The sequence below is a fragment of the Malaclemys terrapin genome, chromosome 24 (assembly GCF_027887155.1).
Source record: "Malaclemys terrapin pileata isolate rMalTer1 chromosome 24, rMalTer1.hap1, whole genome shotgun sequence".
Lineage (NCBI taxonomy): Eukaryota > Metazoa > Chordata > Testudines > Emydidae > Malaclemys > Malaclemys terrapin.
This window is the reverse complement of record NC_071528.1, coordinates 1,212,868-1,225,745: the sequence shown is the minus strand read 5'-3', so window position 1 is coordinate 1,225,745 and position 12,878 is coordinate 1,212,868. Positions and strand designations below refer to the sequence as shown.

The 12,878-nt window shown below is 43.2% G+C and overlaps 1 protein-coding gene across 1 annotated transcript in view; it reads right to left on the bottom strand.

The window, feature by feature from the left end:
* The window catches only part of LMNB2 (lamin B2), an 83,754-nt gene that overhangs the window by 48,648 nt on the left and 22,228 nt on the right, over positions 1–12,878 (bottom strand). Inside the window, exon 2 of the mRNA XM_054013958.1 lies at positions 3,923–4,059. Coding sequence (XP_053869933.1) covers positions 3,923–4,059 — 137 coding nt within the window. The remainder of the gene's footprint in view (positions 1–3,922; positions 4,060–12,878) is intronic.

Here is a 12,878-nt window from a genome sequence, read left to right as displayed (position 1 = left end):
TTCTTCTGATCGACCGCCTCCAAAGAGGCAACAGAAGATGCATTTTGGAACAGACGTGCAACACATCGTGAACAGTTACAGAAAGGTTAGTAACAGTTTTTCTTCGAGTGCTTGCACATATCCCTTCCAATGTAGGTGACTTACAAGTAGCTGTCTCAGAGGTGGGTTCAGAGATCAAGGGCAAACTGACTGCAATACAGCCCAGCCAAAATAGTCTCTGCCCTGTTGTGTAATGGCATATAGCGTGGTGAACATATGAACCGACAATCAGGTTGTCACCCTGCAGATGTCCTGCATTGGAACCTGTGCTTAAAAAAGCTGTGGAAGAAGCTTGAGACATTGTAGAGCCATTAGGTTAGCCAGGGTGAGATGCCTTGATACATGAAGTGATCCACAATGAGATTCTCTGTGGAGAAATGGTGAGACCTTTCATTCTTTCTGCATCGCTATAACAACTGAGTGGATCTGTGGAATGGTTTGGTCCTTTGTATGTAGAAGGCCAGGGCATTGAAGTCGTAACACCCCAGCAGCGTCTGCTGGTTTGCTATATGAAGTTGCAGGCCCCCTGAAGAGTAAGCCTTGCGCCCAAGGAGGTCCAGCTTCTTAGGGTCCTTTGCCTTGGGCAGAGAGCTTGGCCCTCACTGGCAGTCTTGCACATTGGCCACTGCAACCACCAATGAACCCAGAGGAAAAGAGGAACTTATACCCCTTGGCCAGAACAAAGTATTTACGTGCCAAGTGTTTTGCTGTTGATGGAAGGGAGGCAGGGGTTTGCAGTAGCGCCTTAACAGGGTCCACAATGGCATTGTGTAGAAGCAAAGCAACTCTGGACAGGACCACTGACCATAGAATATCCATGAGGCCATGTCACCTCCTTAACCACCTCCGCTTGGACCCCTAGGTTTGAGGCTACCCATTTCAGTAGGTCTTGGTATGCCTTGTGGTCATCTGGAGGTGGGGAGACCCCAGATGCCACTGTGGCTTCATCCAGAGAGTATGAAGAGGAAGCTAAACCCAGATGGGGAGCCTGAATCGGTGTCCACGGGAGCCTCAGGGGCTTCCTCCTGGGGTCTGGTTCCAGGGTCGGTACCAGAGTCTGGTTCCAGGGTGTGTCTACACAGTATTAGGGATACTGTAGCCTCCAAGACGACCGAATAAGATCACCTTGAAGGGGTCCGTTGTGGTGGACGAAACCCCCACGGGTTCCAAAAAGGCAACTGTATGGTGGTTGGGCCCCATGGGTATGGTGGCCAGGCACCCAGAGGTCCTGATGAACTCAGTGCCGTGATGGACTGGGAACACCAAGATCGGTCACTTTGGTGGGGGAGTCCGATGAGGATGAAGAGATGCATTGCGGAGATCACGGCGGTGCCGGGCCAGTGGGTGCTGGAGAAGGCTGCCTGGGGCACCTTGAGGCTGTCAACGAGGATTTCCTCTTGGACAGCTGACACACTGACTGTCTAGGTACTGGCATCAATTCCCTGCTGTTTGGGGTCACTGGCGGTGCCAAGCCCTGACTATCCGGGGAGCCTGGTACCGGCAGGGTCAAAAGATCCCTGGCAGCCGCAAATGCTTCAGGGATCGACGGGACCAAAAATTGGCCTGCTAAACCCAGGGTTGTGAGTTCAATCCTTAAGGGGGCCACTTAGTGATCTGGGGCAAAAATCAGTACTTGGTCCTGCTAGTGAAGGCAGGGGGCTGGACTCTATGACCTTTCAAGGTCCCTTCCAGTTCTAGGAGATAGGATATCTCCATAGCCCAGTACAGAGTTTGATAAGAAGTGTGAGAATACTTACAAGGGGAGATAGATTCAATGTTTGTAATGGCTCAGCCATTCCCAGCCATTCTGGATTTCTACATAGATTGCTTCCGTCAACGTGCAAAGGCTGAAATTGTGGAAAAGCAACATCACTTGCCCCATAACCTCAGCCATGCTGAACACAACACCATCTACAGCCTCAGAAACAACCCTGACATCATAATCAAAAAGGCTGACAAAGGAGGTGCTGTCGTCATCATGAATAAATTGGAATATGACCAAGAGGCTGCTAGACAGCTCTCTAACACCACATTCTACAGGCCATTATCCTCTGGTCCCACTGAGGATTACCTAAAGAAACTACACCATCTGCTAAAAAACTCCCTGACAAAGCACAGGAACAAATCTGTACAGACACATGCCTAGAACCCTGACCAGGGGTATTCTATTTGCTACCCAAGATCCATAAACCTGGAAATCCTGGACGCCCCATCATCTCAGGCATTGGCACCCTAACATCAGGCTTGTCTGGTTATGTGGACTCTCTCCTCAGACCCTACGCTACCAGCACTCCCAGCTATCTTCGAGACACCACTGACTTCCTGAGGAAACTACAATCCATCGGTGATCTTCCAGAAAACACCACCCTGGCCACTATGGACGTAGAAGCCCTCTACACCAATATTCCACACAAAGATGGACTACAAGCTATCAGGAACAGTATCCCCGATAATGTCACAGCTAACCTGGTGGCTGAACTTTGTGACTTTGTCCTCACCCACAACTATTTCACATTTGGGGACAATATATACCTTCAAGTCAGCGGCACTGCTATGGATTCCCACATGGCCCCACAATATGCTAACATTTTTATGGCTGACTTAGAACAACGCTTCCTTAGCTCTCGTCCCCTAACGCCCCTACTCTACTTGCGCTACATTGATGACATCATCATCTGGACCCATGGAAAAGAAGCCCTTGAGGAATTTCACCATGATTTCAATAATTTCCATCCCACCATCAACCTCAGCCTAGATCAATCCACACAAGCGGTCCATTTCCTGGACACTACTGTGCTAATAAGTGATGGTCACATAAATACCACCCTATACCGGAAACCTACTGACCGCTACACTTACCTACATGCCTCCAGCTTCCATCCAGGACACACCACATGATCCATTATCTACAGCCAAGCTCTAAGATAGAACCGCATTTGCTCCAACCCCTCAGATAGAGGCAAGCACCTACAAGATCTCTATCAAGCATTCTTAAAACTACAATACCCACCTGCTGAAGTGAAAAAAACAGATTGACAGAGCCAGACGAGTACCCAGAAGTCAACTCCTACAAGACAGGCCCAACAAAGAAAATAACAGAACACCACTAGCTGTCACCTTCAGCCCCCAACTAAAACCTCTCCAGCGCATCATCAGAGATCTACAATCTATCCTGAAAGATGATCCTTTACTCTCACAGATCTTGGGAGACAGACCTGTCCTCGCTTACAGACAACCCCCCAACCTAAAGCAAATACTCACCAGCAACCACACATCACTGAACAAAACCACTGACCCAGGAACCTATCCTTGTAACAAATTACAGCCATTCCCAGTCCTTATTCAAACCTATCCTTGTAACAAAGCCCGATGCCAACTCTGTCCACATATCTATTCAAGTGACATCATCATAGGACCTAATCACATCAGCCATACCATCAGGGGCTCGTTCACCTGCACATCTACCAATGTGATATATGCCATCATGTGCCAGCAATGCCCCTCTGCCATGTACATTGGCCAAACTGGACAGTCTCTACGCAAAAGAATTAATGGACACAAATCTGACATCAGGAATCATAATATTTAAAAACCAGTGGGAGAACACTTTAACCTGTCTGGTCATTCAATGACAGACCTGCGGGTGGCTATATTACAACAGAAAAACTTCAAAAACAGACTCCAACGAGAGACTGCTGAGCTGGAATTGATATGCAAACTAGGACAGAGAATTTCACCAAGTGATTCCTGCATCAAGCCTGTAACTTCTTGTAAAGCTATAGCACACTTTAGAAAGCCATCCATCAATCCCAATCTAAAATGTGCTAATGTTACCCATTATTCTGAATGGGAGTAAAATCACACTGAAGTTCAGTTTCCTTACCTCTTATTGACCTCATCAAGTTCTGCTCTTAGCTTTCCTATTTCAATCTGCAGTTTGGCCCTCTCTCTTGCCGTCTCATCCAGAACTCTTCGGGCATCAGCCAGCTCAGATTCATAGAGGGTCTTGACTCCACTCACCTAAGATACGGAAAGAAATAGATACAGTGATTATCCTAAAGACTGAATTTCAAAGTAAAAAAAATAAGTTTTATTTCAATGAAATCTCTATTTATGAAAGTGACTAATGGCTTTCTTGATTCTTGTCTTAAAACAAGAAAGATACACCATGCTACTCTGAACAGAAAGCATGGACCTACTGTTTAGAAGTGATCCATTCCTTTAATTAAGGATTTATTTAAAGAACAAAAATAGAGAAATGAACGTTCACATGTTTACGGCACCCAAGTCTAAGAACCAAACTGAAGTGGATTAAGCCCTAGGATCAGATACTATCTATTCCCATTTACTTAGAATATTACCGCTTTATAGGGTTACTTGAGGTAGTATCATCCCTTAGATATAAGCCACAAGTGATTTTGGATTGGGGAAATTAAGATTTGGTATTTTAACCCAGTTTCACATCTTTAAATTTAGAATCCAACAATTAGTCTGGCCAACAGTTTATTTCCAGTAATACCTACAAAGACATGCTTCCACTCCTGCTTTTCCTACTATGTAGTAGGAGTTTCCCCCCTGAAATCCTAGAAAATGTAAGCCACTTCCACGCTGCCTCCAGCAACCCATCCAGTCCCTTTTTCTGCCTAATAGCCTTCTCTCTTTATGCTTTTATTTTTAAGTTGCCAAGCTTTTTCTACTTTTAGGACACAATGAGACCATAAGCCACATATAGCAGGTACAAGATTTTAGGTCCAACCAGGATCACTGCAGGTGATCTATGAATGATTATGGGAACACTCTTCAGAAGTCTGAAGGAGATTAACAACAGCGGAAAGATCGGGGGGGGGGGGGGGGAGAAGAGGACCAAGACACTGGTGAAAAGGAAGAGAAACTTGATGACAAAGCAGGAGACACAGATAAGGAAAAATAAAGCATGCTGCACTATCTCCAGAAAAGCCAATTTAGATCAGAAAGTGGCAGCAGCAGTAAGAATGATCTTACATACCTAATCTGAAGAAAAAATGGGGTACAACTACGATTCTCATCCTGTTACATTTCTGAAGTGAGGCTTGTTTTTGCCAAGCAAAACTTGACAAATTACTTAACACACAAGAGTCATTTTTCAGTGATGTAACTTTAGTTTACTTGCTGCATATGCATTCTTACTCATTTCCTTTGACTCACTGCCTAGTATTTGAAGGTCTAGTCACCAGAAGTTTAGTTTACACAGCTGAACCATGGAGGTTGTATGTAGCACATAGGAGCTTAGCTCAGTATGGAAGTAGCGAAATTTAGGAAGTTCTCCTCAGAATTCAGTATGGCTATAATAAAAAGAACAGGAGTACTTGTGGCACCTTAGAGACTAACAAATTTATTAGAGCATAAGCTTTCGTGGACTACAGCCCACTTCTTCGGATGCATACAGAGTGGAATAAATATTGAGGAGATATATATATACACACACACACACACACAGAGAGCATAAACAGGTGGGAGTTGTCTTACCAACTGAGAGGCCAATTAATTAAGAGAAAAAAAACTTTTGAAGTGATAATCAAGATCATGGTTTAAAGACTTCAATGTGCTCGTCAATTGAAAATGAACAAATTAGACTTAGGAAATTGGAATTTTAAATCTTTCCTAGGCTATATCAGGGGTAAATTCTTCTGTGCCACACCCAGTGTGTTCTTCCATCTAACTCACGCATTGCTCAACAACATGGGACAGGGATGGTGTCCCTAGCCTCTGTTTGCCAGAAGCTGGGAATGTGCAAATGGGGATGGATCACTTGATTACCTGTTCTGTTCATTCCCTCTGGGGCACCTGGCATTGGCCACTGTCAGAAGACAGGATACTGGGCTAGATGGACCTTTGGTCTGACCCAGTACACCCGTTATGTTCTTAACATGGGGACAGCACACAGTATACCACGAAAAAATTCGATCCTTAGACAGTTCCATGAGTCAGAAAAAGGAGCAACCCACAAAGCAGAAGATGCATGCAGAGCTAGAGACCACTGTTCAAAACTTGTGGAATCTTAAAGCCTGCTGAAGGTTTTCAGAAGCTCCTATGGTCTCTGTTCCTCCAGTACAGTATGACTGAGTGGAGTTGTTGCTGAACAAAGGCTTCTGCTCCGTCCCCATTCAGCATGCCAGGAGTCTTAGGCCTGGTCTACACAAAAGTAGAAACATAACTACATCAGCTGGGGTCGTGATTTTTGCCAGCATTGCTATACTGGAATATGCCCTAGTGTGGATACAGATGTATTGGTATAACTGCTTGTCCAAGTATAAGCACGATTATACCAATACAACTGCATCTACACTGAACTGGTTTTGCTGGTAAACTATGTTGGAAAAACCCTCCTAGAACAGACAAGCCCTTATATAAATGGGAGAGTGGCTTTGGATCCTATGTGCCTCCGACAGCCTGCAGTAATGGGATGAGGGAAAGATGTGAACTCCAACACAGTCTGTTACACCCTGCTCATTTTTTCCCAGCAAATTATGTCAACTAGTGAGGATTTGGAGATTATGTAGGGTTGGAGAGACTCATTTCTGGCACTGTTACAGATCTGCTACCCTAGCAGCTGCACAGAGGCTCCATCTATACTAGGGGTTTGTTGTGGTTGGTTTTTATTTTTAAGTTTCCCCACTCTTGCTAAAACCAGTAGAGATAAACTGATATTCACATTATACACAGGCCAATGGTTGCTGGCAATGTTTACCACCATGTTATGCAACCCTGTTCAGAGCAGTGCTAACCAACTGTGTCAGAAGAGGCAGTCTATAGTAGGACTCTTCGTCTTAGTTTAGAGATGGAGTTACTGGGTACATTAGGCCAGTTTGTGCTGTTATGGAACAGTTGCTAAGTGAGTGAACTGAATGTCATTCTTAGATCTCAGATTGAATAGTATGCACTCTTTAATAAGGTGTCTAAGACCTAAGATAGACCCTTAAGAAATCCAAATACACCCATTATTCAACATTGGTGAATAATGATTCACTGCATGCCCAATTATATTTCTCCCCAGCAACTCCATCTTCCTTAGGTAGTCTCACATCCAAGTACTGAATGTGCCTAACTGCTTAGCCTGCGAAACTTGATAAGATCAAAAGTCTGTGCATTTGAAACTCAAAGACAAACACTAAACCAAGGTGCAAGGCTTGGGGACAAAATTCCTGTCTACGTATTTTAGTATTTGGTTCCACATTATACTCTAAGACAAAGGAAGAGTGTATTGTAAGTGTTTCAGGGTGTAATAGGCACCAAGTAATGTATCCTTATGAAGCACTTGTGCCCAGGCACAATAGAAGTACAATAAAACAAAGCAGCGGCAATTCAGTAAGGAGAACAGCAGTCAGATCTTTTACGTCATGTCTGTTTAGAGATAAAAAAATTTCTCCCACACGCTAAACTATTTAGGAAGGACAGAATGGATATGAGAAGATGTGGCATTCTATATCAGAGATTCCATTACCTATTTTAAAGTTAATTCAGAAACAGGACTTGGAAGTCTTCTGGATCAATGTTCTAACTGATGAAGCAAGAGTTGGGGCACCAATGTTACAGACAATGACAAGACACTCTTTAAGCATCTTTCTACCATGTATAGGAACAAAAAAACTGCATTATCTTGGGATACACTTTGGGCAAACAGACCAGTCTCAAATAAGATGTTTTTTTGGGGGGGTTGTTTTTTGTTAAAAAATTATTTAAAGGGGTCAAATTCTCAAAGCTAAATAATGGAGGAATTTATTGGAAAAGTTTCTGTTCACTTTTAGTTTTTTTGGTCATCAAAAATATAATATAACTTTACAGTTCTGTTGCAAGAGAGGCTACTTTGGTTTGAAAGCCATCTTGGTTAAGTGAGGACATTAAGCAACAACACAAAAATGAGAAAGCAAATGGAAAAATAAGTGACAGATGATAGTCGGAGGATGTAGGCAATTGATGGGAGAAGGAAATGGTAACCATATTGGGACCACATATTGATAAGGACAATAAGGAGGAACTTAAAAAAAACAGGAACAAAAGAACGTTAAAATTCTGTTGTCACCTGAAAAGACTGCCAGATATCCAAACTATAAAAGGCTACACAGCTAAAGGGAAAGGAGTACAGAAAATTTGTTTTAAAAAGCATTAAATCTGGGTTTTAAATGCTTTAACTATTTGTGTGCGCACACACAAGTGCACAACAGTAGAGTGAGAATGAGAGAAAGCCAGTGGCAGAGTTACAGAACTCTAGACTACAGTTAACCATCCAGTGTTGTAACAGTAAGCAAGGGTTTCGGTAAGATCTTATTCCTTGGTGGACCTGAGATCCCACAAAAGATGCAAGTGTATTGGTAGGAAGATTGAGTTTTCAACTGCCAATCCAATTAACCCATGTTGTCTGGGCAGCCAAAATCGAAACCATTTCTGCCCCAAAATTAAGGAATTCACTTCTATTTTTTCTTCAGTATCCCCCACCCTTGCCACTTCCATGGGATGCATCTTTTTGCCATATACCACTATGTTCAGATGCATCACAACACTGTACACAGAGGTGAAACAAAGGCCCTCCACTCAGCTTAGACTCCTCCACCTCCTGCTACATGATAGGAGAGAAGGTCTAAAGCTACTCCCTTGCCCCAGCTCTACAGTGCCCAGGCTGAATGGAACAATGCCTCCCCCCTGCAGACTCAATGAATGGATTCTTCCACTTTGGGTAACAAGAAATATAAGGGCCACTGAACAACTGTGCTTTTCATGCAGTCATGGAGTGACTATAAAGCCCCAATTGATGTCCTGCAGCCAAATACTGACTTCAAGTAGAAGCCATCATCTATCCTGTTACAGACTTGTTCCTTGGACAACATCAGCCACAATTAGGGCAGCAGATTTTAAAAGAAGCCATAAGTCAAAGCGCAATGATGGTAAATTTAGTAAAAAGTCAGAGGTTTAGTGACTTGTGTGATATCTGATAAAAAATATCCTAACAAATGAGGGGACACCCACAGCAGCAGCACCCTCCACCCCAGCAACACCCTATCCCTAATCCTGGCCCAATGCAGAGGGAAGGCGTAACTGGAGAGCAAGCCTGCCCCACATTCATGGGTGGCTCCTCTGAACCACAAGGCTGGACCCCAGGTTTGAAAAGAAGCCCATCTTTCACTCACACCAGTCATGGTCACCAGCAGCTCCTGTGTCCCTCAGGGCTGACATGGCTCTTTATTTCCCCATCATAGAGTCAGACTTTAAGATCAGAAGGGACCATTATGATCATCTAGTCTGACCTCCTGCACAACGCAGGACACAGAATCTCACCCACCCATTCCTGTAATAAACCCATAACCTATGTCTGAGCTACTGAGGTCCTCAAATCATGGTTTAAAGACTTCAAGGTGTAGAAAATCCTCCAGCAAGTGACCCATGCCCCACGCTGCAGAGAAAGGCGAAAAACCCCCTCTGACAATCTGCCCCGGAGGAAAATTAATTCCCAACTCCAAATATGGCGATCAGCTAAACCCTGATAATGTGGGCAAGACTCACCAGCCAGACACCCAGAAAAGAATTCTCTGTAGTAACTCAGATCCCACCCCCATCTAAGATCCCATCACAGGCCATTGGGCATATTTACCGCTAATAGCACTGCTCTACAGCCAAAATGCTTCTGAAATAAATGTAGTCAAACTTTACTAATTCTGGGCCACTGAGAACGAAAATGATGCTTAAAATTGTTGATTGGCTCTAGTTTTCAAGATATGTTATTGGGTCAGTATATACAACCCTTGACTTGGGAATGGTGGCAGATAAGTTAGTTATAAAGGGAAGGGATCTCAATTTAAACCAGAAATGACTAAAATACATCTTTGACTGGATCTATGAATAAATCTATGACTGGGTTTGGACAGTACTTGCTTTTTAGGCAAAACAATGAATGATGCAATCTGAAGCTGGTATTGCATCATACATGATATGAATTGCATACATATGTTATTCCTAAAAGTCATGGATGATGCAATCATAACGAAGCTTACATCACTCTGCTGAATAAATAGCCCTATATCAGCTCTAGAAATCATACAGTGTCGTGCTCTTATTTGTCAGTGTTTGATTTTGCAAAGGGACACATTTCTGTTTAGACAAAGTGAGCAGAGATGCCTTGTACTTGTGTGAACAGTGCAGATAACTTCTGCTATGTTTGTGGTGAAGTGACTTTTGCATCACAAAAGCGCAGTATAACCACTATGGTTAAGAAAGCCTATCACCTTTATTTTGGCTGCAAAATTGGAGATCAGGAAAAGAGGTGGGCCCCACACATATGCTGAAACACTTGTGCAACAAATCTTCGCCAGTGGTTGAACAGGAAAAGGAAATCTATGCCTTTTGCAGTGCCAATGATTTGGAGAAAGCCAACAGATCATACCAGCAACTGTTACTTCTGCATAGTGCCTTCAGTTGGGAAAAGGTGTGTCAAAGAAGAAAAAGTGTACTGTGCATTATCCAAACATTCCATCAGCTATACGCCCAGTACCCCACAGAGAAGGGCTGCCGGTTCCTGACGCACCAGAATCATTCTCACTGGAGTCAGACGAGGAAGAGGATGAAACTTCTGGTCCTGAACCATCAATGTCACAGGACCCACATTTTCTCCCATCCTCCTCCTTTGAACCACACCTCATAACACAAGGTGAACTGAATGACCTTGTCAGGGATTTGGAACTACTCAAGAGTAAGGCAGAGCTGTTGGGCTCCAGACTACAGCAGTGGAATCTCCTGGCAGGTGATGTTAAGGTTTCCATGTTCTGTGACCATCAAAAGGATCTTGTCCCATTCTTCTTCATGGAAGGTGATCTTGTAGCCTGCAACAACATCGATGGTGTGATGGCACCCTCAACATCGTTCATGATCCAGATGAGTGGAGACTGTTCATTGATTCATCGAAGACGAGTCTTAAAGCTGTTTTACTGCATAATGGCAATGTTTTGCCATCAATTCCAGTTGGTCATACAGTCTATACGAAGGAAACCTATGACAACATGAAACTACTTTTGAGGTGCATAAACTATGACCAACATCAGTGGCAGCTTTGTGGCGATTTGAAGGTTGTTGCTCTCTTGCTTGCTCTGCAGACTGGATTCACAAAGTACTGCTGTTTTTCTGCGAATGGGATAGTCGTGCAAGAGATTCCCACTACATCAAGAAAGATTGGCCACTCCGACAGTCATTGGAGCCTGGGAGGAAAAGTGTTCAGCATCCACCACTTGTTGAATCAAGGAAGATTTTGTTACTACCCTTACACATCAAGCTGGGTCTGATGAAGAATGTTGTCAAGGCCATTGACAAAACACAAGCAGCTTTCAAGTACCTCCGTGGAAAATTTCAAAAGGTTAAGTGAAGCTAAGATAAAGGAAGGTGTCTTTGTTGGTCCTCAGATTCGTGAACTTCTTCGAGATGATGCATCTGACCATGCACTGCGTGGCAAGGAAAAGACGGCATGGAAAGCCTTCCAGTTAGTGGCAATAAATTCTCGGAAACAACAAGGCAGACAACTACAGGTTGTTGGTGGAAAACCTCCTCAAGGCATACAAAAGCCTTGATTGCAACATGTCACTAAAGATACAGTTTTTTGCACTCTCATCTAGATTTTTTTCCACCGAACTGCGGAGCAGCGAGCCACGAGCATGGCGAGCGATTTCACCAGGACATTGCAACAATGGAGAAACGCTATCAGGGCAAATGGAGCCTATCAATGCTTGCAGACTATTGCTGGACAGTGACAAGAGATGCTCCATTTAATGAATACAAGAGACAAGCCAAGAAGCGCCGAGTAGACACTGAATAGGACTAAACTATGTACATAATAGTTTTTTGCCTTTTGTTTCATAATACATTTTATTTATACAACCCTTTTGCTGATTTTTAAAGTGTTACATAAACAGGACAGGTGAAATATCATCATGTAAAGCAACCAAATACCCATGAAAAGACCTAGGTTTACAATTTATGATTAAAACTCTACTATCTACACAATATACATAGATATAAAATGTAAAAACTTAAATATCTTAGAAACAGTAGCCAGTTGTTTTAATTGTCATATTTGAATTCAGCACATCAAAATACATAATAAATAGCACATTTTATCTCTGAAGCAGACGACTTCTCAAAAATTGTAGACCAGTGTAGGCCAAGATCAATTAATTACCAAAATTAGGCTATCCCATCATACCATCCCCTCCATAAAGCCAGAAATGTCTTTTGCCCCCACTACTCCCCTTGGAAGGCTGTTGCCAGAACTTCACTCCTCCGATAGTTAAGATACCTTCGTCTAATTTCAAGTCTAAACTTCCTGATGGCCAGTTTATATCCATTTGTTCTAGTGTCCACATTGGTAACTGAGCTTAAATAATTCCTCTCTCTCCCTGGTATTTATCCCTCTGATATATTTATAAAGCACAATCATATCTCCCCTCAGCCTTCTTTTGGTTAGGCTAAACAAGCTGAGCTCTTTGAGTCTCCTTGCATAAGACAGGTTTTCCATTCCTCGGATCATCTTAGTAGCTCTTCTCTGTACCTGTTCCAGTTTGAATTCATCTTTCTTAAACATGGGAGACGAGAACTGCACACGGGTATTCCAGAGGAGGTCTCACCAGTGCCTTGTATAACTAACACCTCTTTATCTCTACTGGAAATACCTCGCCTGATGCATCACAAGACCGCATTAGCTTTTTTCACGGCCACATTACATTGGCGGCTTATAGTCATCCTGTGATCAACCAATACTCCAAGGTCCTTCTCCTCCAACTTCATTACTTCCAACTGATTCACCCCCAGTTTATAACAAATTCTTA